This window comes from Sminthopsis crassicaudata, chromosome 3 (genome assembly GCF_048593235.1).
Source record: "Sminthopsis crassicaudata isolate SCR6 chromosome 3, ASM4859323v1, whole genome shotgun sequence".
In the NCBI taxonomy this organism is placed as follows: Eukaryota; Metazoa; Chordata; class Mammalia; order Dasyuromorphia; family Dasyuridae; genus Sminthopsis; species Sminthopsis crassicaudata.
This window is the reverse complement of record NC_133619.1, coordinates 637261531-637288777: the sequence shown is the minus strand read 5'-3', so window position 1 is coordinate 637288777 and position 27247 is coordinate 637261531. Positions and strand designations below refer to the sequence as shown.

Below are 27247 nucleotides of genomic sequence, written 5' to 3'. Positions count from 1 at the left end.
TAGGATGATCATTAACCAGGACTGGTCAGTGACCCTGGGAGTGATCTGGGATAGGAGAGTGTGAGGGGTTCTGCCCCAGAGCTGAGTCCAAATGGGACCGTGCCCAGGCCCACAGGCCATCCAACAGCCAGATGTGAAGGGGACAGGAGAGGAGCCCTGGGTGGGGTGGGGAAGCCCAGACCCAAGGGAAATTCCAAAAACTGGGCATGGGGTCACAGGAGAGGGGGGCTCGGGCTGGGCTGCGAGGCCAGGGACGTGAAGTGTTTAGGAGCTAGACGAGGTGCCTGTGAGTGCTGGGTGTGCGTGTGTGTACATTGTGAGTGTGTGTTAGTATGAATGTATGTGTATGTATATGAGAGAGACAGAGATGAGAGAGACACAGAGATAGAAACAGAGACAGAGAGAGACAGAAATAGGAACAGAGAGAGAAAAACAGAGACAGAGACACAGAGATACACAGAGAGGGAGGGAGACAACACCCTGCTGCCTCATGAAGTTAGGCGGTACAGTGCCAGGCCTGCATTCATTAAGCCTGAGTTCAAATCCTGTCTCACCAGATGAGGGATCCTGGGCAAGCTGCTTTAGCAGCCCCCCCACCCCCAATCAGCCAGAGAAGGAAACAACCAGCCGTTCTAGTGTCTTTGCCAAGAAAACCCCAAATAGGGTCATGAGGAGTCGGACACGACTGAACAAGGGTCTTAAGCATCACATTTGGGATAAAGTAGAGCTCCCCAATGGTGGGGAGTTACAGACTCTGCCCGGAGGAGGAATGGAGAGGAAGGGGCCCCCAGCTCTCCCTTGGGCAATCCCAGCAGGCTCTGGGGTGAGCGAGGGCCTTTGCAGGAGCTGCTGGAACGTTCAGAGAGGCTCCTGTTGGAGAGGCCTGGGGAGGGGGCTGGGCTGGCCCTATCAGCCTGGCATGAGGTAGACCCATGTGTGTTGTCAAATGGCCAGAAACTTTGGCCCCACGGTCCCCTCGCTGCCGGGCGGGTGCCCGCCAGTAGCACATTTCACCCTTGTCTGGGAGGAGAGAGTTAAGCTAACGGGCCCTGGGCTTGCTCCGGCCGGGGGCCTCACCCCCCCAAGTCCCCCGCCCCCTGGCCTCCCTCCAGCCTGGGCTCCAGTTACAGTGCCTGGGGAGGAGAAGGGAGGGGAAGGGAGGGGAAGAGGAGGAGGAGGAGGAGGGGGGCGGTGCATCCAGCCCAGGGGGTCCTCGGCAGAGCCTTCGGGACCCCTGAGCACAGACAGCCTAGGATCGAGTACTGCTCTGTTGGGGTGAGCTTCCCCCAAGCCCCTGAGGTTCCCCACGCAGATCTGCCCTGTCCCCTGGCTCTCCCTCTGCTTTGGGAGGAGGGGTTCCTATTTTGGGAGCAGAGAGGAGAGAATGTCCCGGGCCAGTATGGGAGTGTGTGAAGGAGCATGGAGGCAGTGGGATGATGGGGGTGGGGTGGGGGCTGGCTGGCTCTGCTCTACCTCTCCTGGCTTTGGGGCTCCCGCCTCTCACCCACAGAGGGGCCCCAGAGGAAGAGAGAATTCTGTTGTTAGCGCCTCTTCCCCCCACCGGTCCGGGGCTGGTGAATAACAGCGGAATCTGGATGTGTATCTGCTCCAGGCCGGCGGCTCTGGGCTGGACCCCAGCTATGGAGGCGAGAAGGGAGAGGAGCCTCCCCCACCCCCCGCACACACCCCACCCTGGAACTCTGGGCAAGGACGGGAGCGAGGGTTCCTGGCGCTAGGCAGGCCTTCCCGGGTGTTTGGGGCAGGGCTGCTGGGTCAAGCTGCGTGCTAGTGTCAGAGTGTGAGTGTATGTGAGTGTGTAATGTGTGTGAGTGTGTGAGAGTTTGTGTGTAGTGTGTGTGTATGTGAGTGACTGAGAGTGTGAGTGTGTGTTAGTACAATACACATTTGTGTATTTGTGACAGGATTTTTGTGTGTGATTATATGTTTATGTATGTGTGAGAGTGTGAGTGTGTGTGTGTGTGTGTGTGTGTGTGTGTGCGCGCGCACGAGTGCCCCATTCCCTAACCGCTGGACACTGCTCCGCTCCTCCACTACAAGCGCTGCTCCATCTGGCTCTTCCAGATGCAGTCGGGGCAGAGTTCCTCTGGCCCGCTGCCCCAGATGTGGCTGTCTGTTTGTCCGACTGTTCTAGAAACTCCCTGAGCGTTTGTTTTTGTCAACAATGACACCCCTTGGTAAAGAACGGCTGGGCCTCAGGAGTGGGGGCTGGGGTGGGGAGAGGGCCATGAGCTGGAGCTGCCAGGGCTCCCCTGGCCTGTTGCTGCAGCCCCTTTCTAACTGTGGTGAGGCGACTCTCTAGGAGTTAAAGGGAATTAATGGGTGCAGTTGTCATGGCTACATGGGGAGGCAAATTCCTCTGGGATGATGCTGGAGATATTTATACCTCCGGGTCCCATGCCCAAGGGTCAGGCGAGGCTTGGCAGGGTGCCAGGGATGTTCCAGTGACTGAGAATGGACTGTGTGACCTTGTGTGGGTGTTTGAAGGGTGTGAGTGTGATTGTGATTATGTGTGTGAGTGTGATTGTATGTGTGATTGTGAATGTGATTATGAGTGTGATTGTGTGTGTCATTGTGAGCGTGTGTGAGTGTGTGTGTGAATGTGATTATGAGTGTATGTGTAAGTGTGATTGTGTGAATGTAAGTGTGTGTGAGTGTGTGAGTTGATTGTGAGTGTGGGATTGTGTGAATGTGTGTGATTGTGTATGTGAGTGTGAATGTGATTGTGTGATTGTGATTGTGTGTGAGTATATTGTATGTGTGTGATGTGGTTGTGAGTATATTGTATGTGTGTGAGTGTGATTGTGTGTATGTGAGTCTGTGATTGTGATTGTGAGTGTATGAGTATATTGTATGTGTGTGAGTGTGATTGTGAGTGTGTGAGTATATTGTATGTGTGAGTGTGATTGTATGAATGTGAGTGTGTGTGATTATGAGTGTGTACACACTCATGAGTGTGTGTAAGTATGTGTGATTGTGTATGTGTGAGTGTGAGTGTGTGAATGTGATTGTGAGTGTGTGTGAGTGTGTGTGTGTATGTCTCTTCACTCCAGGGGATTTGTATGTTTCTTCTGGATGACACTGCACTTTCTGGGTCTCTTAGACCTCTGTATCTGGTTCTTTCCTGTTGTATCACACACACACACACACACACACACACACACACACACACACTCTCACACTCACTCATTCTGTCTCTGTGTCTCTGTTTCTCTCTGTCTCTCTCTCTGCCTCTAAATCTCTCTGTGTGTCTCTGTTTCTCTGTCTCTGTCTCTCTCTGTCTTTGTGTGTCTGTCTCTTTGTCTCTGTCTTGTCTCTCTTTCTCTCTGTGTCTGTCTTTCTCCCTTCCCCCCGCTCTGTTATTTCTCTCTCCTCTCTCTGAGGCCGGACCTCCAAGAAGCTGGGCCCTGAATCCCCCATTCCTTCCTTGGGGAACTTCAGTTTGCCATGTGGGTTCAAGGCTGTGTCCCCCCCTCCAACTCTGTCTCCGTAGTGCCTGCCCTGGGCTGCCCTGTGCAATGTTTCCCATGACCCTCTGTTCTGGCTTGGTATCCCAGCCCTAGGAGGGCTCCCTCCGTATCTCAGGGCGACCAACTGGTCCAGATGGCTCTGGCTGGATTAGGTCCTAGGCCCTTCTTAGACTTAACCCTTTGGGATCTGGCTCAGCACCGGTTGTGGGAAGAGCGTCCTGGGGGAATCTAACTGGCTCCACTGTATCCCCACAGGATGATGGAGCCCCTTACCCAGCTCTTGTTCCTCTGCGTAGCCCTGATCTCAGCGGCCAAAGCTGGTGAGTCTAATGGGTGGAGAGAGAAGGGCTTGGGGGGTGGGGGGAGGCTGCCATGGTGCTGGGCAAACCATTAGCCAGTGCCCAGTGGGGTACATCTAGGTCCTCCAAATACCTGAGTTATCTGTGTGCCTCAGACTCTCCCCAGAGAAGCCGGCCTCCTCCGGGGTGAGAACCCTATTTAACATGGAGTCACACCAAACATAACAGGGACAAGGAGTGAATCTGGGGCACGAGAATGGCCACGTGGGCATCCCAGGCAGAAGCCACACTGTCCCATCCTAAGTATCAACAGCTCATTTCTAGAACACCATAGCCTTGTGAGGTCACCGGGCCAGGATGATTGGTCTTGTTTTATGAAGGGGAAACTGAGGCCCAGAGAGGAGACATTGCTTTCCATAGTGAGTGAGGGACTTGGCCGACGGGATTAGGACTCAGACCTTTTCATTCCCACCAATTTTTTCTCTCCACTAAGACAAAAAGGGAGAAAGGGCCACGTTCCACCTTCCAAACTATAAACGGAAAGTCCAGCGACTCAAAAAGTCCATTTCCTGGGGGGCATGGTCAGTTAGAGGCCAGAGCTGCCACTCCTGATTTAGCATCCTCAGTCTCTCCCTAACCCTGATCCTTGTATCTTTCCAGAAGCTCCGAAGGAAAGAGACCCATTCACATATGGTGAGAACAGATCCACGTGTGTATCTTTTGTGTGCCCCCAACCCACGGCCTGCTCTCGGGCCCACTCTCCAGCCCCTTCTCTGGACCCTTCTCTGGCCCCCTCTCTGGCCCACATTCTCCAACCCATTCTCTGGTCCACTCTCTGGTCCACTCTCTGGCCCGCTCTCCGGCCCACCTCCTCACTCCCCACTCTCTCCCCTCTCTCAGACTACCAGTCCCTGAGGATTGGAGGGCTAGTGTTTGCTGGCGTCCTCTTCATCCTGGGCATCCTCATCATCCTCAGTAAGTCTTCCTCAAAACACAAGGGATGAGCTAGGAATGGGGGGGTGGTGAATGGAGGAGGGGGTGGACCAATGATCTCCCGCACCTCTGCAAGAACATTCATCCTGAGGAGACCTTTGTTGGGGTACCTGTTGTCTCCTGGGAAAAATGTAAACCTCTGGAAGATGGGCACCGCTCCCTTTTTCTTCTCTGTACCCCACTGTCTGGCACAAACTGACTGACTGGTTGATATCCCCTCTCCCCCCAGGCCGAAGATGTCGCTGCAAATTCAATCAACAGCAAAAGTGAGTGACCTCCCCTCCCCCTCTTCCAGCCGAACCCCTCCCCCCACCCTCCTTTGCCACACCATCCCTGGGCTGCCCCTTTGTCTTCATGAAATCTTTCATCTCCTTTGCTCTCTCCATCCTTCCTCAACCCTTCTCATCTATCTCACTCCTTTGTACATTGTTTTTCTCCTTCCATATCTTGGAATCCTATCTTTTTCTTTCTCTATCTCTGTATCTTTGAGTCTGTCTCTGTGTTCATTTGCACTCCATTCTCCATCTTCACTTCTAACTCTCCCTCCTCTTTTAATCCCTCCCTCTCTCCTAGGATTGTTTTTGTCTTTCCCAGTCTTTTTCCACTTCAGGTTTTGACCCAACTTTCATTTTTAACATTCAGTTTCTATTTCTTTTTTTGTTATGAACGCAACACACATGACATTTCAGTGTAAAGAAAAAGGGGAAAGGAAGATTGTATGTGAAACTCTGAACTTCTGTGAAGTGGCTGTTTTTTTTTTTTTTTTTTTTTTTTTTACTTTGTCATCCCTTCCCTCTCCATCTCTGCTTCTGACTCCATCTTCATTTCTCACCTCTTCTCTGTATTGTAATCGGATTTTCATCTCTCTCTCCTTTGGCTTTTCTCTGTCTCCATTTCTGTCTTGCTCCGTCTCAGAGTCTATTTTCAACTCTATCTCTGACTGTTATCTTTTTATCTTAATCCATCCTGGACACACACACACACACACACACACACACACAAACATGCACAATCTCTGTGTTTCTCTCTTCATTTCTAACTTGCTCCATCTCAAATTCTATTTTTTCTGTCTCTTCTCTCTTCCTTTTCTATTCTGTCTCATATCTCTTTCCTTCTCTCTCCTTCTCCCCCTCCCTCCCTCCCTCCCTGCCTCCTTCTCTCTCTCTCTCTCTTCCCTTCCTTCCTTCTCTCTATCTCCTCTTTCTCTTTTTTCTCTGTCTCTGCCTCCCTCCTTTCCTCTCTTCCTCCCCTCTCTCTCTCCTTCTTTCTTTCTGTCTCTATCTCTCTGTCCGTCTCTCTGTCTCTGCCTCTCTGTGTCTGTCTCTGTCTCTCTGTCTCTCTCTGTCTCTGTCTCTGCCTCTCTCTGTCTTTCTGTCTCTATCTCCCTATCTCTCTCTCTCTCTATCTCTCGTCTCTCTCTTCCTCCCCCCCCTCATCGATTGCCTAACACGGTTCTCTGCCTTTCTTCCACTTCTCAGAACCGGGGAGCCCGACGAGGAAGAGGGCACTTTCCGCAGTTCCATCCGCCGTGAGTTGGCTTTCGGAGCCCCTTCCCCGAGTGGCCCCACTTAGAGAAGGGGGTGTGGTCACTCTGATGTGGGGGGGATCCCCGGCTGCCTCAGAACGCTGGAGAGGACCCCCGGGAAAATCGTGGGCTGGGGGAGGGGAATGGGAGAGGAGGGTGGGCAAGCGGGAGCCGGGGAGGGGCATTGTCCGGGGCGCCCCCGCCGCGCGGCCCCCACCCCTGCCTTCCTCCCCCAGGCCTCTCCAGCAGAAGGCGTTAGGAGCCTGAGACGAAGTCTCCGAGGCTGACCAGGTAATGGGTCGTTATCAGGGTGGGTGGGGGCGGGGTGCTGAGCGAGGAGAAAGATGGGGCGACGAGGGGCCCGAAGGGTCCAAGCCCCCTGGGTTTCCCCGTGCCTCCAGGTCCCTCTCCGACTTGACGCTTCTTCTCCTTCCCCCTCTCCACAGGTTTCCCAGGACCGCTGCCCACGGCCCCACTCCCACGGTGTCCCCAGCTCCCCCGAACCTGTAATAAAGGCCAGTCTTCTTCCCCGCGCAGTCCGTGTCTCTGTCCCACAGCCGGGTCCGGCCGCCCGAGTCCCCGAAAGCCTGACGCTCCCCCTCTCCCCCCGCTAGGAGGCGCCCCCGCCCACGGGCTCCGCAGACACTCGAGGCGGGGATTGGGCTGGCATGCGGGAGGGGGAGGGGTCGCCGAGGGGAGGCGGGGGCGGGGAGCCCGGGAAACCCGCCCCCGCCCCCCCCACGGAGCCCCCATTGGCTGCAGTGTCCGCCTCCGCCCTTTCCACCGCCCCCAACCCGGAGGTCCCTCTCCAGTCCCCCCCCTTGCAAGTCTGCCCCCTCCCCCAGTCAGATCTGGGCTCCCTCTGCAGCTGCTGCCTCTGTCTTCCGCGCCCCCGGCCCAGCCATGGTGACCCCCGAGCCCATCACACAGGGTGAGAGGGAGCGAGGCTCTGCCACGCCCGCAGCTACGGGGGACCCCTGCCAGGGGGATGGAGGAAAGGGGGACCCCGTCACGGGGAACAAGGGAAGCGGACTCCTGATCTAGGGGCTAGTGGGGGCCAGGAAGAGGACAGGGGACCCCGTTATGAAAGAGTTGAAGAAGCAGGAATGCCATTCTCGGAGGTCGGGGGGGGCATCTGGAGAGGTCTAGAGGAGTCGCAGAATCCCCTCTAGGAGAATGAAAGGGACCCCAACGGGGGGCTGGAGATAGAGGGCTAGGGGACTCTGGTCTGAGGGGATGGAGAGAGCCAGGACCCTGATCTGGGTCCTCGAGCTGGAGGGAGACGGAGCCTGGGCTGGAAGGGCTGGAGGGGCTGGGGGGGAGACGGAGCCTGGGCTGGAAGGGCTGGAGGGGCTGGGGGGGGGGGAGAGACGGAACCTGCTCTTTTGGAGGATGACGGGCAAAAGACTTGCCCCGAGGCCGAGAGGGGAGCCTGGCGGGGAGGTGGGCGAAGGGGGAGAGCTTCTGGCATACGGGGAGATCTTCCCGGGGAGGGGGCAGGGAGAGGGGGATGTCACTGGCCCTGCATCTCGTAAACTGGATACATGTTTGCTGAATGAGTGAGTGACTGATCTGAGCCGTAGCTATGGCAACTAGATAGATGGTCCAGCCCCTGGGGAAGTGCAGCGGGAAGGTGTTTTCTGCCGCGAGGCCCGGGATGCGCTGGGGCATGTATACGTGGGTCGGAAGTGTGATTGTTTATGGGGGTGCGGGGAGACCTCCGGGATTGCACCTATGCAGTGCCGGACCCTAGGGAGAGCATCCTCTCCTTCGATGGCCGCGTTTCTGGCTCTCTCGAGGGTTCTTGACCCCGAGCGAGGGTGGGTGGGGCCGGGGAGAGGGGGGGAGGGAGGTGGGATGAGATATTCCAGTTGGTCATTTCCACCAGCTAAAGCATCTTGGTTTGGGCAAATACACCTTCGAGACTTGGGGGGAGGGGAAGCCCGAGAAGATGGGAGGGGGAACGACTGCTAGAGACGGAGAAAGAGCCCGGCCGGGGCGGGGGGCGGGGAGGAGGGTGCAGGCTGCGGGGATGGCGCGCCTGCAGGGGCGGTAAGCCGCAGTGACCCCACCCAGGGAGGGGAGGGGAGGGACCGGAGCGGAGGGGACCCTCCCCTCTGCTGAGCCTGGGGTGGGGGAGGAGCGCCTTCCTTCGGGGTGTGTCCGTCGCCTCCGCCTCGGGTCACCTGGGGTCGCAGGGTTTGAATACGGGCTCTCTGGCTTCGCCTCAAGTAGGTGGCGTGAGCCGCACCATCCCCCACCCCTCGCAGCTTTCCCGTCCCCCTGAGACCCACGTAGGCCGTGGCTCCCGGACCGGGACGGGATGCTCTGGAGGCTGGGGTGGGGCGGGGTGAGGAGAGCCGGGGAGAAAGCCTCGCACCTTTTCTCCGGACAGGAAAAGGGGGGGATGGTGGGCAGAGGGGCCGTTAAGGGTCTGGGGCAGGGGGGCGGTGTTAAGCTTCGGGGAGTGAAGTTGCTTGGGAAAGGCTCTGAGGCGGAAGGAGCCGGGGGAGAGGGGCTCTGTAGGGGAGAAGGTTCTGGGCAAGGAGGAGCTGGGGAGCACTGGTGTGCGGGTGCGGGGGGGGATGGGGTGGCGGGGAGGCGCATCTTCCCCAGACATCTGTCTGGCAGGAACCCAGACACGGCGATTTCCCGGAGATGCTGCGGCGTTCCGATCGATGGCCAATGGGCCGACAGAGACCTCCCCCCAAAGGCTCCCAGCCCAGCCTCCTCGAGGGGAGCTCGGGGCTCGGGAAATCCACAGGGACGGAGGAAGCCACATGTTCGGTCTTGCAGTCACTGAGAAAACTCATCTTCCGAGAGGCGAGGGCATGACAGGGGGAGGGGGGAGGGGCAAAGGGAAGAGCTCTGTCACCGGCAGCCTGCACTCTGGGCAGAGTCTGGGGGCTCTAGAGCCCGCACTGCCCAGCCAGCCTTCCCCATACCCCTTCCGCCCAAGGCTGGTCAGGCAGAGGTTAGAGGCACCCCAGCTCGGGGTAAGCCGAATGGAAGATTCTTGGGGGCTGGAAAGAATAACGGGGTGCTTGACCACATTGCCTCCTCCCCCTCTCCTTCTCCTCCCTTCCCCCATCACACTCCCTCCCTTTCAGAATGCCCCAGTTGCTGCAGCAACCCCCTCCTTTCCTAGCTTCTCCTTGGCAACGGGCCCGTGGTAATGCATCCCTTCTTGCTCCACCCCCCTAGTGCAGCTCCATCCTGAGGGGCCTCAGCCTCCCACCTTCCCTGTGCTTGAGGGAACAGAGCATGGGGGAGGCAGAGGGGAAAATACACACATACACACACACACACACACACACACACACACACACACAGGGAGAGAGACAGAGACAGATACAGAGATAACATACAGAGAGACAGAGAGAGACACACACACAGATGGAGAGAAAGAGAGAGAGACAGATACACAGGGAGAGAAACAGAGACAGCACACAGAGAGACACACACACACACACACATAGGGAGAGAGAGAGACAGAGACACAGAGAGAGACACAAAGACAGCACAGACACACACACACACACACACACACACACACACATACACACACAGAGGGAGAGAGAGAAAGAGACAGAGAAAGAGACAGAGATGCCTTCAGTTCCAAAAATTGATCCTCCAGACTCTGTATCTACACCTGGGAATTTAAGAAAATGAGCTCACAAAACACTGTCAAGCCCATGGACATCTTCCACGCACAGAATTCTAGAATCTGAGGAGCTCAATAAGACTTCGGAAAAGTGTCTAGTTCCCCATCCCAACTCATAGGGAATCTCTCTGCAGACTCCCTGATCATTTGTACTAAGCATCCCGAGGAGGAGATGTGTCATACCCCTCTCCATCTGAGGTAGCAGAAGCTCCTAATACTAAGGAAAGAAGCTGGAGATAAATAGGCATAAACCACAATCAGATCCAGGAGTCACAGGGTAGGAGCTGTCACAGGAGGAAGCAAGTGTAGTGGTTAGAGGACCAGAGATCTGAAGCAGAAAACTTGGGTTGGAATCCTGCCTTACTAGACCCTGGAAACGGCACAGTTAATCTCTGTTTTCTTTATCTAGGAAATGGGAATAACTTTGCAAACCTTAAAGCATTATATGAATGTGAATCATCTTCCTCACTAGACAGAGGATAAAGGTGGAAGCTAGAAAGACTTCCCAGAGCAGAGATTTTGAACCGAGTCTAGAAAGGCGAAACAAAGGAAATTAGGTATAAGTGAGAAAGTGGAGCAGATTGACTGAAAACATATCTACAGATCAATCATGCTCTGAAAGAAATCCTGAGGTAATTAATCAATCCCCAAGTATTTAGTAAGCGTTTACTATGTGGTAGGAACTTTGATAGATACTGGGGACACAAAGACAAAAATGAACCAATCCCTGCTTTTAAGGAAATTGCATTCTATCAGGGAAGATAATTTGATAGACAGATACATAGATGATATACAGAGAGATTGATAGATGGATGTATGGATGGATAGATAGATGGGTAGGTGGATAGATAGAAAAATAAGTAAATGGATGGAAGGATGGATAGATGAATAATTGGAGGTAGATGGATGGATGGATAGATGGGTAGGTAGGTGGATAGATAGATAGTTGGGTAGGTGGGTAGATAGAAAAATAAATAAATGGATGAATGATGGTTGGATGGATGGAGGGATAGATAGATGGATGACTGGATTGATACATGAGTAGGTAGGTACTTGGATGGATGGATGGATGAATGACATACTGAGATTGGTACTGAGAGAGATAGGAGATAGAAGAGAGATTGATAGATGATAGAAGATAGTTGGATAAGAGAGAAAAGAAAGGTAGAAGATAGACATAAATAGAAGACAGCAGAGTTATATACAAATATAATGGTCCCGATTTAGATGTATATATGCATATGTTATCCATATAAAGTGTATTCAATTTTGGCAGGCAGTTGCTAGCCACTAGGGGGATGACACTGAGATGAATCTTGACATAAATCAGAGATCCCCAGAGATGGAGTAGAAGGAATGCTGGGGGATACAATACAAAGACATGGAGATGGGAAATGGAACACCGAATGTGAGAAACAGCCAATAGGCCAATAGGTTGGACCACAGAGTGAGTGGAGAGAAGCAGTCTGGCAGCCAGTTTGTGTCTTAGAGTTCTGGACTTGGAGTCAGGAAGAAATTAAGCTCAAATTCTGTCTAGACAAATAGTAGCTGTGGGACTCTGAGCAAGTTACTTTTTTTTTTTTTAATTGTAGTAAGTGATTTATTTTTAATACACATTGCTTGATGAATCATATTGGGAGAAAAAATCAGAACAAAAGGGAAAAATCATGGGAGAGATTAAAAAACAGGAAAAAAAAAGAAATGAACATAGCATCTGTTCATTTAGATTGTCTCCTTAGTTCTTTTTCTGGATGCAGATGCATTTTCTGTTCAAAGTCTATAGGGATTGCTTTCCATCACTGAACCACTGAGAACCAAGCCTTCCATAGTTGATCATCACCCATTCTTGCTGTTATTGTGTACGATGTATTCCTGGTTCTGCTCGTTTCGTTCTGAGCAAGTTTCTTAACCTCTGCCTCAATTCAAAATGCAGAATCTGTAAAATGGAGATCATAAATGCACCTATCTTGTGAGAATCAAATGAGATAATATCTGAAAAGTGCTATAGAAATATGTGCTGGAAGGGACCTTAGAGAACATGGAGGACAACCTCGCTTTTACAAGTGAGAGAACTGATGTCCAGATTGGTAATTGCAATGTTTGGCTTTCCATAGATGGGAAGTAGCAGAACTAGGATCCATCTTTTATGGTCAGGGATGGAGAGGAAGAGACAGAGAGTCTGAGTGCTCTCTCTCTCTCTCTCTCTGTCTCTCTCTCTCTCTTTCTCTCTCTCTCTCTCTGTCTCTCTGTCTCTCTGTCTCTCTTTCTCTCTGTCTCTCTGTGTGTCTCTCTCTTTGTCTCTGTCTCTCTGTCTCTGTCTGTCTCTCTTTGTCTCTGTCTCTCTCTATCTCTCTGTCTCTCTCTCTCTCTGTCTCTCTGTCTCTCTCTCTCTGTCTCTGTCTCTCTGTCTGTCTCTCTGTGTCTCTCTCTGTCTCTGTCTCTCTGTCTCTCTCTCTGTCTGTCTGTCTCTCTCTTTGTCTATCTCTCTGTCTGTCTCTCTGTGTCTCTCTCTGTCTCTGTCTCTCTATCTCTCTCTGTCTGTCCCTCTCTCTCTGTCTGTCTCTCTGTCTCTCTCTCTCTCCCTCTGTCTCTGTCTCTCTGTCTCTGTCTCTGTCTGTCTGTCTCTCTGTGAGTCTCTTTCTCTGTCTGTCTCTGTCTCTGTCTGTCTGTCTGTCTCTCTGTATGTCTCTGTCTCTCTGTCTCTGTCTCTGTTTCTCTGTCTCTCTGTGTCTCTCTCTGTCTGTCTCTTTCTTTCTATATTTATCCCTCTCTCTCTCCCTCCCCTCCTTTTTTCTGTCTCTCCCTTTAGCCACTTCTCAGGAACCTGACCGTTTCTACTATGGTGAGTTTGGGATATGGTGGGAGGGGGCCTGGAAGGGGAGTCATGGGTAGTGAGCCCCAGCCTTCTCAGAAGCCACAAGGGCTCCAGGCATGGCTGACAATCCAAATAGCTCTCCTGCCTGCCCAGGGTCTACATCCTGTTGGCTTTGCCTGGGAGGCTCCCTGTCCCCCCAAAGTTATCCTGAGCTCAGGCTACTGTTCAAACAAATATAGTGGGTGTTTTCTGAGCCCACATTAAGTTATGTAGAGGGGCAGAGAGAGGACAGCTGAGAGGAGGAGGGGAGCACCTACAGCTTGGGAAATAGGGTTTATTCAGCTCCCTTCTGTGTTGAGGCTCCATGTGACAGATGAGGAAACTGAGGCCCCCAAAAGTTGGGATAAAAACAGGATGGAGGTTGGGGAGAGGAACTGGGGAAGAGTCTGCCTGCAGTGGGTTGCCATATGTGCTCTTTCCCTTCTCAGACTACGACTCTGTTCGTGTGGTGGGACTTACTCTGGCTACCATCATGTTTGTTCTGGGCATCGTCATTATACTCAGTGAGTGCTTTCCCATTACCTATAGAGACCCTGCTCTAGAGACCCCCTGTCCCAGAGACCTCCTGCCTCAGAGATCCCCTGCTGTGGAGACTCCCTGTCCCAGGGACCCCCTGTCCCAGAGACCTCCTGCCTCAGAGATCCCCCGCTCTGGAGACCCCCTTCTGTGGAGACTCCCTGTCCCAGGGACCCCCTGTCCCAGAGACCTCCTGCCTCAGAGATCCCCTGCTGTGGAGACTCCCTGTCCCAGGGACCCCCTGTCCCAGAGACCTCCTGCCTCAGAGATCCCCCGCTCTGGAGACCCCCTTCTGTGGAGACTCCCTGTCCCAGGGACCCCCTGTCCCAGAGACCTCCTGCCTCAGAGATCCCCTGCTGTGGAGACTCCCTGTCCCAGGGACCCCCTGTCCCAGAGACCTCCTGCCTCAGAGATCCCCCGCTCTGGAGACCCCCTGCTGTGGAGACTCTCTGTCCCAGGGACCCCCTGTCCCAGGGACCTCCTGTCCTGGAGACCCCTTGCTCCAGAGACCCTCCTACCCTAGAGCCCTCTGCCAGCATCCCTCCTCCAGCTCGCAGTCCAGAGTTCTTCCCCCCGAGCTCAGGCTCCTCAGACCACAGCGTTCCCACTCCCAGGTTAAGAGGCCTCCATGCTGAGTTTGGGTGGGTCTCTTCCCAATTATTTTCCCTGGCTCCCAACACTAGTCTCAGCTTTCCATTTTCCCATTTCTTTCACTCTGCAGGCAAGAAGGTGAAGTGTAGGAAGTCAGACTCCAGGTCAGAAGGGTTTTGGGGGGGATCGGGGATGAGGGTGGGCTTCCTCTATTTCCCCCGAGTCCCTCTACCTGGCTTGCACTCTCCCTCTCCCCCATTTCCACCTCTGTCCTTGTCTCTTTCTGCCTCTGTCTCTCTGATCTTCTCCATCTACTTCTGTGTCTTTCTGCCCCTTCACCTTCCTTAGCCATCTCTGCCTGTGTGCCGCTGTCTCAGGTCTCCCTTTGTCTCTGTGTATCTGCCCCTGTCTCTGTCTCCCCGTCTCTGTCTCCCTGTCTCTGTCTCTCTCTTGGTCTCCTTACAGTCTCTTTATCATTCCTTTCTTCCTGCAGTCCGACCATTAAAAACCGTAAGTGTCAACTCTCCTCACTAGGGAGTGTGTGTGCATGTGCGTGTGCGTGTGTGTGTTGAGGTGGGGAGTAGGAGTAATCCGTCCCCGGATGGACACCAAGGCAGAAAGCGTCCGCATTCGGGAAGGACTTTCAGATTAAGTCTCGGAGGGACAATGTGCTGCCCTGAGCAGGGAGCTGTTCTCAGAGGAGGGAAGATGTGACCTCGAATTCTGGCTCGGCTGTGGAGCGACTGTGTGACCTCCACAAGGCACTTGATAGAAACTCTCTGACACTGTCAGGGGTGATCTGTACTGAGGTCACCTGGGAATCTGGACCAAATCACAAGCCCAGTCCCTGTTCCTGTCCCTGTCCTCCTTAGGGGGAGGGGAAGAAAAGCAGCAGCAGACTGGGATTTACTAACCACCGAGTGTATACTGCATTGGAAAAGTGAGCGTGTGTTGTTAGTGTGTTTTGGGAAAGGGAATATCGGGGCGGGAAGTTGGGCCTCTCTCTATCCCCCTGTCTCTTTCCCCACAGCCCCTGGGGGAGCCGTGTAACATGAGGAGGCCCGTCCAGCTCCGCCGCTGCCCCCATCTCAAAGACCCTAGGGGTTAGGGATGGAGATTGCTGGGGCCCCCCGCTCCCAGCCCCCCCTCACACCAGTGAATGTTCCCCTTCTATATGAGCTGCCTGTGCCCCCAACTGGACTCCTCACCCACAGGGAGTGCCCAGGGCCCAGAGCATTGAGCCCCCTTGGGGGACAGGGCTGGCCCCCTCCCTGAGGCTTCTGCAATAAAGTCCATCCCTATTACTCCTCATGGACCCAGGCATCCAGTCCCCTGGTCCCCCCCCTCCTAGGACCCAGACATCCACTCCTTCCCATGTCTCCTTCCTAGAATCCGGGACTCCCTTCTCCACTTTCCCTTTCCTAGATCCCATATATCCAGACCCCCAACCTCTGCTGCCCTTCTGGGACTCAGTCATCTGAGCCCGGAACCCTGTTTGTTACCTTCTGAGCTCAATAAATGTGGATTCAGGGTTTTCCCCCGCTGGTTTCTCTGTGTCCTTCCTGATTCTTGTGGGGGGAGGGAGAGGAAGGAATAAAGTCAGCCCCCCCCTCCAAGATAAAGACAGAATGAGTGAGTCTCAAGGTACTTCTTCCTTCCCCCCTCCTCCAACCTGACGGTCCCCATCATTTCTCCCCCTAGAATGGGGAAGGGTTTCCAGGGGGTCCACTCCTGCCCCGCTCGCCCACGGGGCATCTCCTGTAGCTCATCCCCACGTTTCCTTATACTGGGGTGTCCCCCACTCTACCTCTGCGTCGTCTCTCTCTGGCTCCCGCCCCTGACTTTGAAGCCAGGAAGCCAAAGAGGAAATGACTCTCCCAGTCTTGGCCCCCGCCCGCCCCATTCTCACCCACTCCTCCTCTTCTCCCCACCCCGCCCTGAATGTCCCCACCGGGCCAAGGCCACCAGCTCCGGACCCCCCAGCTCCAAGGTAAAGTCATCTCCTGCAGCCTCCCTTTCCCCTGGGCTCTAGACAGCCAGAGAGATTCTCCACCCATCACCTCCTGGACCCGGGCCCCCTTCGCCCATGGTTGTCTGTCCCTTTCTCTCTCTGTGGGTCTCCTCCGATCCCTTCTCCCCCTTTTTGCTTCTCCTAGCTGCCTCAGCCCGCTGTGAGTGCTTCTGACTGTTACCCCTCCAGACTCTCGCTGTCCCCCACTTTCTCTGCTCTCCCCTTCTTTCTTTCCTGTCTCCAGCATCTCCCACCTACCTTAACTGTCCCTACAGCCTCTTCTCTCTCTCACGTCTTCTTTCCCTTTCCCTGTGGCCTCAGCTCCGACAGCGCCCCCCCCCCTTTTCCACCCCTCACCTCCAGCCAGCTCATTTTTTCCTGTTAGAGCAGGATCCCGTTACTCATGATGTCTCTCTGCCCTCCCTCCCTTTGGGCCGCTCAGCTCTGGGGGGGGCAGACCGGAGAGAGAAAGGGAAAGAAGCAGGCCCATCCATCCCAGCTCCAGCCACTTTGATCCCGGTCCCCCGGCTGGGTAAGAGACCGGGAGAAGCCGGCGTCTGGCTGGAAAATAACGTGGAGGAAGCCGGGGTATGAAGAGGAGGAACATTTTTGTTCTAAGCAAGCTCTTGCATCAGTGGCCGCCAAACCCTTCCCAGGCTGGCTGCTTCCTGTTTCCTCTGGGGGAGCAGGGGGCGGGGTGACCGAGATGGGGATGGGGATAGGAGTCAGAGAAGTAGAGGAATTGATTTCCCCCCACATTTCCCCACTTCCTCTCTGGGGTCTCTGCAGAGAAAGGGCTTCTGGGAGTGAACTGCTCTGTGATGTTCCTCAGAGACAAACAGGAGTCCAAATGCCAGCCCCATAGCTCTCCCCAGACTCCACACGCTTCTCCCCAGTTTCCAGGAAATTGGAGGCCCCCTCCCCACATCTCTCAACCCCATCACCCCCCTCCTACAGATGTCAGCTTCAGGTCACCTCTACTTCCTCTTCCTCCTCCTGGGCTCGGCCCCATCTTCATGGACCCAAGGTGAGTCACGCCACAATTTCCCTTTCTTCCCTCCTTCTAATCAGATTTCAGTAGTATTCCATTATTCGGTATGGCTCCCAATGGGGCCTTAAGCTCCCCGGGGGTAGGAACTGGGTCAGTTTTTTTTAAACCTTGATTTCCCCAGCCCCAGATTATAACTCATCCAGGCTTGTCCATCCCGTTTGGTTCTTCTCTTTGAATTCCCTTAAGTCAAGCCAGGCGTCCACGGGACGGGCAGTTTTTCTGGGAAGCACATGAGCCTGTCAATGAGTAATTGCTCAATCTTTCCATTGCACTAACCCACCTTCCTCCCCACACATGATGCCCTTTCCACAGCTTCTCCTTCCTAATTCCTGATTTGCAATGTGTCACAGCCTCCTCATGCCCAGCTGGGCACATCTCTATCCGTCCTCCGTTTCAGTTCTTTGGCAAGCCTAGATGAGCTGCAATCTGCACTGTGGGAGGGAATGCCCATGTGGAAAGGGGCGCAGATCTATTGGAAAACCCTAGGATGATGACTTCTTCCTAGATCGGCACCTCCCGGGCCACTTAGAACAAGCTACTTTTCACAAATGAGGAAATTGAGTTCCACAAAGGAAGTGACATAAGATCTTAGATTAGAGCTATAAGGGACCTCAGAGAACATCTGGTCCCAACCCCTCATTTTACAAAAGGGAAAACTGAGGAAGCTAAATAATTTGCTTGAGACAACCTAGGTAGAAGGAGCCAGGAGTAGGGATTCGAATCCAAGCTCTCAGCCAACACTCCCACTGTATCATCTTGCTTTCTGGTAGTAGGAAAGAAAGAAGCATTTTCAAAGTACCTACTATGTGCCAGACACTGTGCTAAGTACTTTCCAAATAGGGGAGGAAAGAGGACTCAGAGAAGGCTTCACGTTGGACCCTTTGAGGTAGGGCAAAAATGTGAAGATGATTGTTCATGGGGCAGAATGACCGGATCGGGCTTGGCAGCCCTGATTCTGCTCCTTTCTGCTTTTGTGAGACCTTGGGCAGGAAATATTACCCCTCGGGGCCTCAGTTTCCTGTTCTGTAAGAAAGCTGTACTAGGTGAATTCTAAGGCCTATTTTCAAAGCTAAAGCTATGGTAAAAGAGCCTCAGTTTGAATGCAGTTAAAGCAAACCTTTCAGGGAGTTGGGCCATTCTTTTCTATCCCCAAGTGAGAAGGATTCAATTACATGGCTCTGTCCCAAGTAGGAAGCAGGTGGGCCATGAGCATAGGGGGTTGGTGGTAGAAGGAATCCTAGCTGAATGTATTTCTCTTCCCTCCCGCAATGGCCCCCTCCAATTAGACATGTCAATGGCACCCCACTTAGGTACATCGATGGCCCCCAGCTCAGACCTGATGGAAAAGAACCATACAACCCCATCTGAGATGCCGCCTGCTTCAAGTTTAAGCACAGGTGAGGGATAAATAGGGGGGAAAGGAGAGAAGAGACTTTAGGGGAGGGGGCCCGGCAGCTGAAAGGGCTTTCTGTGGGAATTGCAAGGAGCCCTAGGACATCTATTCTACCAACTCTGTCTTTCCCCCAGCTCTAAGTCCAACCACCTCTGAGCTTCAGGTGACTTCCATGGATCCTACCAAGGATGATGAGGGTGAGTGGAGTTCATGGATGCCGGAGGAGGAAAAGGGAAATGACCTGGGGATAATCATTCCACCCTACTCCAGATTCAGCTGCAGATAGGCTGAAATTTAAGTCTATCTCAGGTAGAATTGTCCAAGGGACAAAGAGTTTGGGGCCCCAAACCTTGTTGGGTGAAGGATGCCATTTCTCATGTCCCATTCTCCTCTGTTTCCTTTGGGGGATAGACACAGGCCAAACCCAGCCAGAGAATAAGATGGAGACAACTTCAGCAAAGGGTAAGTGGGGAGCTCTAATGTGGGAGAAGGGCTCTAAGGTTCCCATATTATGTGATCCAATTATCTTCTCCTTGTCTCCACTCTCCCTCACACCATTGGTCCTTGACTAAGCTTCTTTCTACTCCCAATCTCCTCTCTGTCCCTGCCTTCTAAAGCCCAGCTCAAGACCCCCTAATTCAGGAAGCCTTTGTCCCCTCTCACTATTCCCCATGTAAAATCATCACATCATCCCTCACCAGATTTAAATTTCTACTTTATTCTAGGAATCCATGTATTGGTAAATGGGGCACAGCTGGGTTTAGAGTCAGGAAGATTCCTTTGAAGACTTAGGTCAGTGGTCCTCAAACTTTTTAAATAGGGGGCCAGTTCACTGTCCCTCAGACTGTTGAAGGGCTGGACTGTAGTAAAAACAAAAGCTCACACTCTGTCTCCGCCCCTTAGCCCATTTGCCATAACCCAGCAGGCTGCATCAACATCCTCAGAGGGCCGCATCATGCTTGCGGGCCATAGTTTGAGAACCCCTGACTTAGGTTAAGAGCTGGACAATATCTCAGAGGCCATGATATAGTCCTCATTGACATTTGAAAGAATTGAGGCTCAGGGAAAAGAAATTTGCTTAAGATCATCCTGGTGACCTTGCTCTTCCCTCTCAAAATCTCGCTTCCTGACTCTACTTCTGAGTGAGTGAATGCCTTCTCCTCTGTGAGCTCACCTACTGAAATAGAGAAAGGTCCCCATTGTGAAAAACTGATGATCTTCCATCTTTGCAAATTATCTCTTCTCAGCTTCCTGACTAACAAACCTTCTATTGTACAGACTCTTGCTCCCACTGTAAAACTGCTATTGATAGAGAGAACATAGTCAACTTTTTTTAAAAGTGCAATATCATTTAGCAAGATAACCAAGATGCATTTGGGACCTCTTCTGATCTCTCTCATGTCTGTATGGGTAGTTGATTTTTTTGGATTTTTCAGGCTGTTATTATTATCATAATTTTGTTTTTCATATTACTAGTTTGATAGTTTTCTTACTTTTAATTTTATTAATTTCTCTTTTTATTTTCAGATTCTTAAAATTGACATTTAATTGTGGAGTTTTAATTTGTGGGGTTTTTTCATCTTTTTTAGTTGCATGCCCAATTTATTGGTCTCTTTCTCCATTTTATTATGTAAGCATCTAGAGATATAAAATTTCTCCTAAGAACTGCTTTGGCTGCATCCCATAAATTTTATCTCATTATTGCCATTCTCTTGGATGAAATTATCGATTGTTTCTATGATTTGTTGTTTCGCCTACTCATGTTTTAGGATTAAATTATTTAGTTTCCAATTAATTTTTGGTCTATTTTTCCCTGGCCTTTTATTGCATGTATTTTTTATTGCATCATGATCTGAAAAGGATGCATTTACTATTTCTGTCTTTCTGCATTTGATTGTGAGGTTTTTATGCCCTAATATGGAAAAAGTATATTCTTTTCTGTTCCCATTCAGTTTTTTCCATAGGCCTATTATACATAACTTTTCTAATATTCTATTTATTTCTTTAAATTCTTTCTTATTTCGTGGTTTGATTTATCTAGTTCTGAGAGCGCAAGGTTGAGATTTCCCATTCGTATAATTTTGCTGTCTATTTCTTCTTGCAACTTTCTTAACTTCTCTAGGAATTTGGATGCTATACCACTTGGTATATATATATATATATATGTTTAGTATTAATATTACTTCATTATCTATGGTACCCTTTTGCAAGATGTAGTTTCCTTCCTTGTCTTTTAAAATTACATCTAATATTGCTTTTGTTTGATCTGGGATCAGAATCATTTTCTCTGCTTTTTTTTTTTTTTTTACTTCTATTAAAAGATAATAGATTCTATTCCAGCCTTTTACCTGTACTCTGTATGTATTTTTCTGCTTCAAATTTGTCTCTTGTAAACAATATATTGTAGGATTCTGGCTTTTAATCCACTCTGCTAGCCACTTCCATTTTATAAGAGAAGTCATGCTATTCATTTTCACAGTTAAAATGACTAATTCTGTATTTTCTGCCATCCTATTTTCCCCAGATTTTACTTTTCTCTCTTCTTTTCCCCTTTCCTTCCTCACCAGTGTTGTGCTTTTCCACCATCTCCCTCAATTTGTCCTCTTTTTGTTCAGCCCTCTCTTTCTTATTCCTGTCCCTTTCTAATTCTGCTCTATCCTTCTATTAACCTCCCCTTTTCTTTTCCCCCTTCCTCTCCTACTTCCGTATAGGGTAAGACAAGTTTCTATACCAAACTAAGTATGTATGATATTCCCTTTTTGAGCCAAATCTGATGAGATTAAGGGTCATGTTTTTCATATTATTGAGCTGATTCTTCTCTCTCTGCACACCTCCATCTGTTTTCCTGGCTTTCCTCTTGGTCTCTTCTCCTGGTGACAGGACATTCCATCAATGCCAATAGCTTTGCTTGCCAAAGCAGTTCCTTACCAAGATGGAGTCTCATTGCTCTTAACTGTCTCTGTTAATAAAATAATAATAACAATAACAATAATAACTAAATTTACTATAGCACTAAGATTTGCAGAATGTTTTATGTATGCATATCATTTATTAATTTAAATTCAAGAGGCAGAGTGGTAAACGGAGAGACAACTGGTTTCAAAAGTCTGTGTTCAAGTCCTTCTTAAAGTCTAATAGAGTTGTGATCCTAAGCACCTCAGCTATAAGGCTATAAAGTATTGAGAAGGTACCAAACTGCACTGGTGAATGAAGGTTCCATACATGGAAGTTTCTTAAGCCAAAGAAATCACAGAGTTTGGTCCCTACCTTGATTTTAATTTTCTAATGATTTATTGAACAATATTGTGGAGAGAAGGTTAGCTGCTTCATTGGATGTGATGGGGAAAGAATTCAAGGTATTGAACAGGGGTCTCTAGAAAGGTGGTGTTGTCCTGGATGAAAAGATTAGTGAGAATAGAGGCTTGGGGAGAGGAGGAGATAGGGAGAGAATAAAGTCTGTTGTGGACATTTAGCTCTAGAAGAAACCTTAGAGATCATCTACTCTTAACCACCCATTTTACAGTTGAACTGAGACCCTGAGAGATAAAATGGTTTGTCTAAGACCACCAAGCTAGTAGGTGAGAAGGGCAGGATTTGAATCCAAATCCACTAGCTTTGACCCCAGCATGTCTTCTGTCCTCCCACGCTGCCACCTATATTCAGATTGAAATGTTTATGGGTCACCTAGCTGGCAACACAGGCCAGAGAGCATGGCTGGCTGCAGGGATCTGAGACTGTTGATTTTTTCTTCATTTCATTTCTTTTTTATAATAAAATAGAGAGAGAATAGGAGAGAGAGACAGAGAAAGAGAGAAAAAAAGAGGCAGAGATGGAGAGAAAAGAGAGGGGGAGGGAGGGAAGGAGAGAGAGGGAGGGAGAGAGAGAGACACATAAACACACAGAAGGAGAGTGAGAGATAAGATAGAGAAAGAGAGAAGGGGGAGGTAGGGAAGGAAGGAAGAAGAAAGGGAGGGAAGGAAGGAGGGAGAAAGAGAGAGACAGAGAGGAGAAGGAGGAGGAAGGAAGGAATGAAGGAGGGAGAGAGAAAAAAGAGAGAGAGAGAGAAAAGAGATAGGGGAGGGAGGGAAGTAGAGAAGGAAAGGGAGAAAAAGGGACAGAGAAAGAAAGGGAGGGAGGGAGATACACACATAGAGAGACAGAGACAGAGAAACAGGGAGACAGAGAGAAAGAGACCCAGAGACCCAGAGAGAGAATAATGGAAGAAGGGAGAGTTGACACCATGAGAGATAGCTGACCCCTTGGGAGCTGTCAAGACCACCAAGAGATCAGCACAGAGGAGCTGGATGGGTGTGACTGGGGGAGGGGGCAGAATAGCCAGAGTATCCACAGAACACTCCAGAGGGAGCAGGGTGATGGAGATCCGCAGAGGAAGGAGAGGAGTTTAGTGGTGAGACTGGAGCAGAGAGATGCTCATTAAATGAGTGATATAACTAAGTGGGCAGTAAGAGTACGGGGCAATGGGTAGAGTCTGGGCCTGGCAGAGGAGGACCCATCTTGCTAAGTTCCGATCTGCCTCCCCCACATGAGCTAGGTGCTTCCTTCCTTTTGATATGCAAGAGACTTGATTTTTGATATAATCTCTCAGTGTTTTTCCTCTTCTTTGATGGGCCAAATTTTCCTCTTTTCTACCATGTCAATAATGGGCTCAGATTTCTCCTAGAACTTTCCCCGGCCCCTCCCTCTTCCCAGGAACACCCCTGTTCCTTTGGCCATTCTTTGAGCACGTGCTTCTGAGGGCAGGGGTCGGGTCCCCCTCCCAGCACAGGGTTGTACGCAGTCTCTGTCCCCTTTCTCCAGGTCACTCAGACCCTATTACCATGAGCAGCAGAACGAAGCCCCCGATGCCTCCTACGTCTTCTGGTCAGTGCTTTCGTGTGCCCAGCCCGGGCCAGGAGGGAGGGACCCGGGACATCTGTCAGGGAGAGACAGTGTGGGAGTCATTCTAGGAGGGAGGTGATGGGAGCGGGCACTTCCCCCCTTTTCTCCTTCTGGGACCCACTCGCAGCTGATCCTCCCTAGCTGGAGACCTGGGTTCTCAGGATCTCGTTTGCCTCAGTTTCCTCATCTGTATAAGTTTGGGATAAAATTAAAAGCTTTGCAGATTTTCAAGGGCTGCATGCTAGCTGTGGGCAGCTAGGTGGCGCCATAGTGCATAGAGCGTTGGGTTGGGAGTCAGGAAGATTCAAATGCAGCGTCAGACACTAACTAGCTGGGTGACCCTGGGCAAGTCTTTTAACCCTACTTGCCTCGGTTTCCCCATCTGCAAAATGAGCTGGAGAGGGAAATGGTAAACCACACTAGTTGGGTGATCTTGGGCAAGTCACTTAATTCTGCCTGCCTCAGCTTCCCAATCTGTAAAATGAGCTGGAGAGGGAAATGGCAAACCAGTCCAGGATCTTTGCCAAGAAAATCCCAAATGGGGTCCTGAAGGGTGGGACTTGGCAACAAACGGCCCTCGCTACTGTTATCATTAGGGTGGGGCTCTGTTCTTTGTTTGCCTTTCTGGCTCCTGGCACCGGCTTTGCCCGGCTCAGGCCTTTATAAGTGTTTTTGTGGTCTGTCTGATTCTTCCTGACCCCATTTGGAGTTTTCTTGGCAGAGATACTGGGGAGATTTGCCATTTCCCTCCCCAGATCATTTTACAGATGAAGAAACTGAATTGAATTCAATCCAAGAGCAGGGGGAGGAGGGGGTCGCAGAGTGGGGAAAGAGCCACCTTTAAGCTCAAAAGCCTTGGATTCAAATCCTGTTTCCTGGACTCTTGGGGCATTGGTCAAGATGACTTTGGCCGGAGTGAGTGGAGTGCTGTCCTGTGTTAGGAATACAACAAAAACCAGACAGTCCTTGCTCTCAGGGAGCTTACGTTCCAAGGGAGAAAGACTATACCGGGAAGGGGAAGGGGCTCCAAGAAAGACTCCCCCCTCCCTCTAACTTTCTTTGTGTCTTCCCCAGGTGGTGAGGAGAAGTGGGATCCCTTCAAAAGCAGTGAGTCATCCATCCAGACTTGGGGTTCAAGGAAAGGGAGGGGGCGGGGAAAATGAAGGGACTTCTTCCCCCTCGGCACCCTCTGATTCTTATTTTTTTCTTCCCTGATCCCTCCTCCTCTTCTCTCTCTTTCAGATGAATATACACTCAGAAAGAGGGGTTTAATTGCAGCTGCTGTACTCTTCATCACCGGCATCCTCATCCTCACCAGTAAGAAGGAAGGGAAGCTGGGAAACTCCAGGGCTGGGCTGGGGAGGGATAAGATTCTTAGATGCGTTTTTGCACCAGCTCTTGCCACTGGCCTGGCCTGTTATTTGGGGGTCAATCCCTACTCCGCCTCTGGAGTGAGTCCTCCCCATCTGTGACCCAGGGACTGGGAAGGGGCTCCCCGCCCCGATTACTTTCTCGTTCTCACCCAATTCCACTTCTCAGGCGATCGATGCCGCCAGTTCCGCTGGTGCAGAAGGCAGCAGCGAAGGTAAGTGAGGTTGGGGGGAGCAGATGGCTGGGAAAATCCAGGGGCTCCAGAGGCAGGACCCCCCTCGTCTCACTGTCTCCTCTTGTGTTCTCTTGTCCCTTCAAAGTGCCTACAGGGTGACTCAGGCCTGAGGCCCCAACACTAGTGAGGAAGCAGTGGTGGAACCCTGGTGTTCACAGAAGGATCCCAAGGCTCTGGCCACCCCCGAGGTGCAGAGAGTTCTGAGAAGAAAGTCCTAGTGAACCATCCTTTGTCTGACCTCCCATCATTATAACCTCTTTCTCAAGAAGGCATCGGCCCTCCCAGTTTCTGGGTCTCCCTGGCCTGTGATGTCCCCCCTCAAAATCCTGAGTTTCTCAGCACCCAGCATGGTGCCAAATACTCAATAAACTTTTGTGGGGTCAGATGAATGAATGGATGTTGGTTCTTGACCGGGCTTCTCCTCCGTGGAAGGTTCTGCTGAGCAGACGTGAAGGGATGGGATTCATGGGAAGGGGTCAGAGCTTGGATGGCATCCCCGCTTAGGACCCAGAATCCCACTTCAGCTGAAGATTCGGCTCTCATCTCCTGGATTCTAGGGAATTCTAGCAGAACATGGGGTACATCTGGGGGTGCAGAGCCAGAAGTCCCAACCATTAAGCACCTGGGGAGGGAGGTCTCAGGATGGAGATATAAAGAAATGTAAGATGAGACGATGATAAGAGAGAAGGGGAGAGAGACAGAGATAGAGACAAAGAGACAGAAAGAGAAACAGAGTCAGAGATAGACAAAGACACAGATGGAGAGACAGACACAGAAAGAGAAAAGAAGAAGAGGAAGAGAAGGAAAAAGAGGAAGAAGAGGAGGAGGAAGGAGAGGGGAAGAAATGGAAGGGGAAAACCTACTCTATACAATGTGAGGCTGGGGAAATACAAAGTTGAGAAATGTCCCATCATCCTTCCTGTGGATATATTAATAGTGCACATTTAAGGTTTCCAGAGGCCTTTTTCAATATTCTCTTTTGATCCTCACTAAAACCCTCAGAGGCAGGTGATATTATACCCAAGAACCATATCACTATAATGACTCATATAATAAAGGTGATATAATTATACAGTTAAAGAAGCTGAGTCAGAGAGATTACATGACTTGCTAGGGTCTTTCTAACTCCAGACCCAGCATTCTCTCTGCTGCTCTACCTAGCAATACAATATTCCATCATATTTCCCCTGTGTGTGGGACACTGGACAGAGCACTGGGACTGGAGTCTGGAAGACTCATCTTCCAGAGTTCAAACCTGGCCTCAGACACTTAGAAGCTGCGTGACCCTGGCAGAGTCCCTTCACCCCATCTGCCTCAGTTTCCTCATCTGAAAATGAGCTGGAGAATGAAATGGCCAGCCCCCTCCAGTTTTTCTGCCGAGAAAACCCTAAATGGGGTCACAAAGAGTCGGACATGACTGAAAGAACCCTAGATTTTGAGTTTGTCCAAGTGACAGAATGTAAACTCCAGCCTACTTTTCTCATCTTATAATGAATCCCTTTCCTTCACCACTTTACCTTCTGGGTGAATTGGCCTTCTTAACATTTCTTACATGGGACCTTACCTCCTGCCTCCACACCTTTGCATAAGGAGTATCTTGTGCCTGCAGTGTACCCCTTGCTTACCTCCTCTTAGAACCCCCAGCTTCTTAGCTCAGATGTCACCTTTCCCAGGAGGCCTTTCTTCCTGATTTTCCCCATCCTTTTATCCCGCTCCAAAGTCTTTCCCATGAAATTGTCCTGTACATTTTTATGGACTTGTTTTTTTTCCTGGATAAAACAAAAGCTTCTCGAGGGCAGGGACTGTTCCCTTTTTGTCTTTGTTCCAGGGCCTGGAACAAATTTAATAGTTGTTTATAGATTTCCCAACTCACCACAGCTAAGGACCCTCAAAGCTAAGTCTCAGAGGATGATGGGTTTGGAAATTTACCTGGGAGAAATGACTAGGAGGGGTGGGGACAAGCGACGTAGCATCATTGGACCTCTCTGTCCCCTTCTGCAGAAAAAGGGGATTGGGCTAGAGGGGTGTCTGAGGCTCCTGAGCTTCCGCCTAGGGCTGTGGTGGCCATCCTGCCCGGGCCCCACCCCACTTTGTCCCATCTCTGGCTCCCCTCGGCCTTGGCAGACCTGCTGTCTGCTGCCCGGAATGACTAAGGGCTGACGTGAGGCTCAATCAGAGGGAGCATTGCTTCACCGCGGAGCCAGGGAGGAAGCCAGCTGGCTCAGAGTCCGCTGCACCGCCAGGAACCACTTGCTCGGGCTTTATGGGCACTGCCCAGGGGAGCCAAGTTCTGGGAAGGCCCTGCTGCTAGAATCTGCAGTGGGCCTATGCTCACC

The 27247-nt window shown here is 51.2% G+C and overlaps 3 protein-coding genes and 1 long non-coding RNA gene across 15 annotated transcripts; 3 read left to right on the top strand and 1 right to left on the bottom strand.

The window, feature by feature from the left end:
- The first annotated feature begins 900 nt into the window (after nt 1–900).
- FXYD1 (FXYD domain containing ion transport regulator 1) lies at nt 901–6833 on the top strand. 3 transcript variants are annotated; one of them, XM_074306806.1, is made up of 8 exons: nt 901–924; nt 3744–3808; nt 4448–4480; nt 4688–4762; nt 5010–5046; nt 6259–6308; nt 6542–6596; nt 6752–6833. In XM_074306806.1, the coding sequence occupies exons 1-7, from the start codon at nt 920–922 to the stop codon at nt 6562–6564; spliced, it is 288 nt and encodes a 95-aa protein (XP_074162907.1). In that variant the 5' UTR covers nt 901–919; the 3' UTR covers nt 6565–6596; nt 6752–6833. The 3 variants fall into 3 exon arrangements, with proteins under 3 accessions (XP_074162907.1, XP_074162909.1, XP_074162908.1); XM_074306808.1 differs by lacking the exon at nt 901–924 and adding an exon at nt 1525–1646; XM_074306807.1 differs by lacking the exon at nt 901–924 and adding an exon at nt 2281–2303.
- Nucleotides 6834–7143: 310 nt separating this feature from the next.
- Nucleotides 7144–14975, top strand: FXYD7 (FXYD domain containing ion transport regulator 7). The gene is made up of 5 exons (XM_074306799.1): nt 7144–7236; nt 12779–12811; nt 13273–13347; nt 14082–14115; nt 14445–14975. Exons 1-5 carry the CDS (start codon nt 7209–7211, stop codon nt 14521–14523), a joined length of 249 nt encoding a protein of 82 aa, XP_074162900.1. The 5' UTR covers nt 7144–7208; the 3' UTR covers nt 14524–14975.
- On the bottom strand, nt 11537–15543 carry LOC141564376 (uncharacterized). The gene is made up of 2 exons (XR_012488626.1): nt 15454–15543; nt 11537–11905 (listed from the first exon to the last, which is right to left on the bottom strand). It is a non-coding gene; the product is annotated as an uncharacterized LOC141564376 (long non-coding RNA).
- Nucleotides 15544–15653: 110 nt separating this feature from the next.
- Nucleotides 15654–25297, top strand: FXYD5 (FXYD domain containing ion transport regulator 5). Of its 10 annotated transcripts, none has more exons than XM_074306792.1 (11): nt 15842–15941; nt 16405–16550; nt 16920–16989; nt 18300–18410; nt 18541–18603; nt 18818–18868; nt 23225–23287; nt 24380–24412; nt 24548–24622; nt 24845–24890; nt 24997–25297. In XM_074306792.1, the coding sequence occupies exons 1-11, from the start codon at nt 15893–15895 to the stop codon at nt 25019–25021; spliced, it is 732 nt and encodes a 243-aa protein (XP_074162893.1). In that variant the 5' UTR covers nt 15842–15892; the 3' UTR covers nt 25022–25297. The 10 variants fall into 10 exon arrangements, with proteins under 10 accessions (XP_074162890.1, XP_074162889.1, XP_074162892.1 ...); XM_074306793.1 differs by having other exon boundaries at nt 15849–15941; nt 18324–18410; XM_074306789.1 differs by lacking the exon at nt 16405–16550 and having other exon boundaries at nt 15654–15941; nt 18324–18410.
- The last annotated feature ends 1950 nt before the right edge of the window (nt 25298–27247 follow it).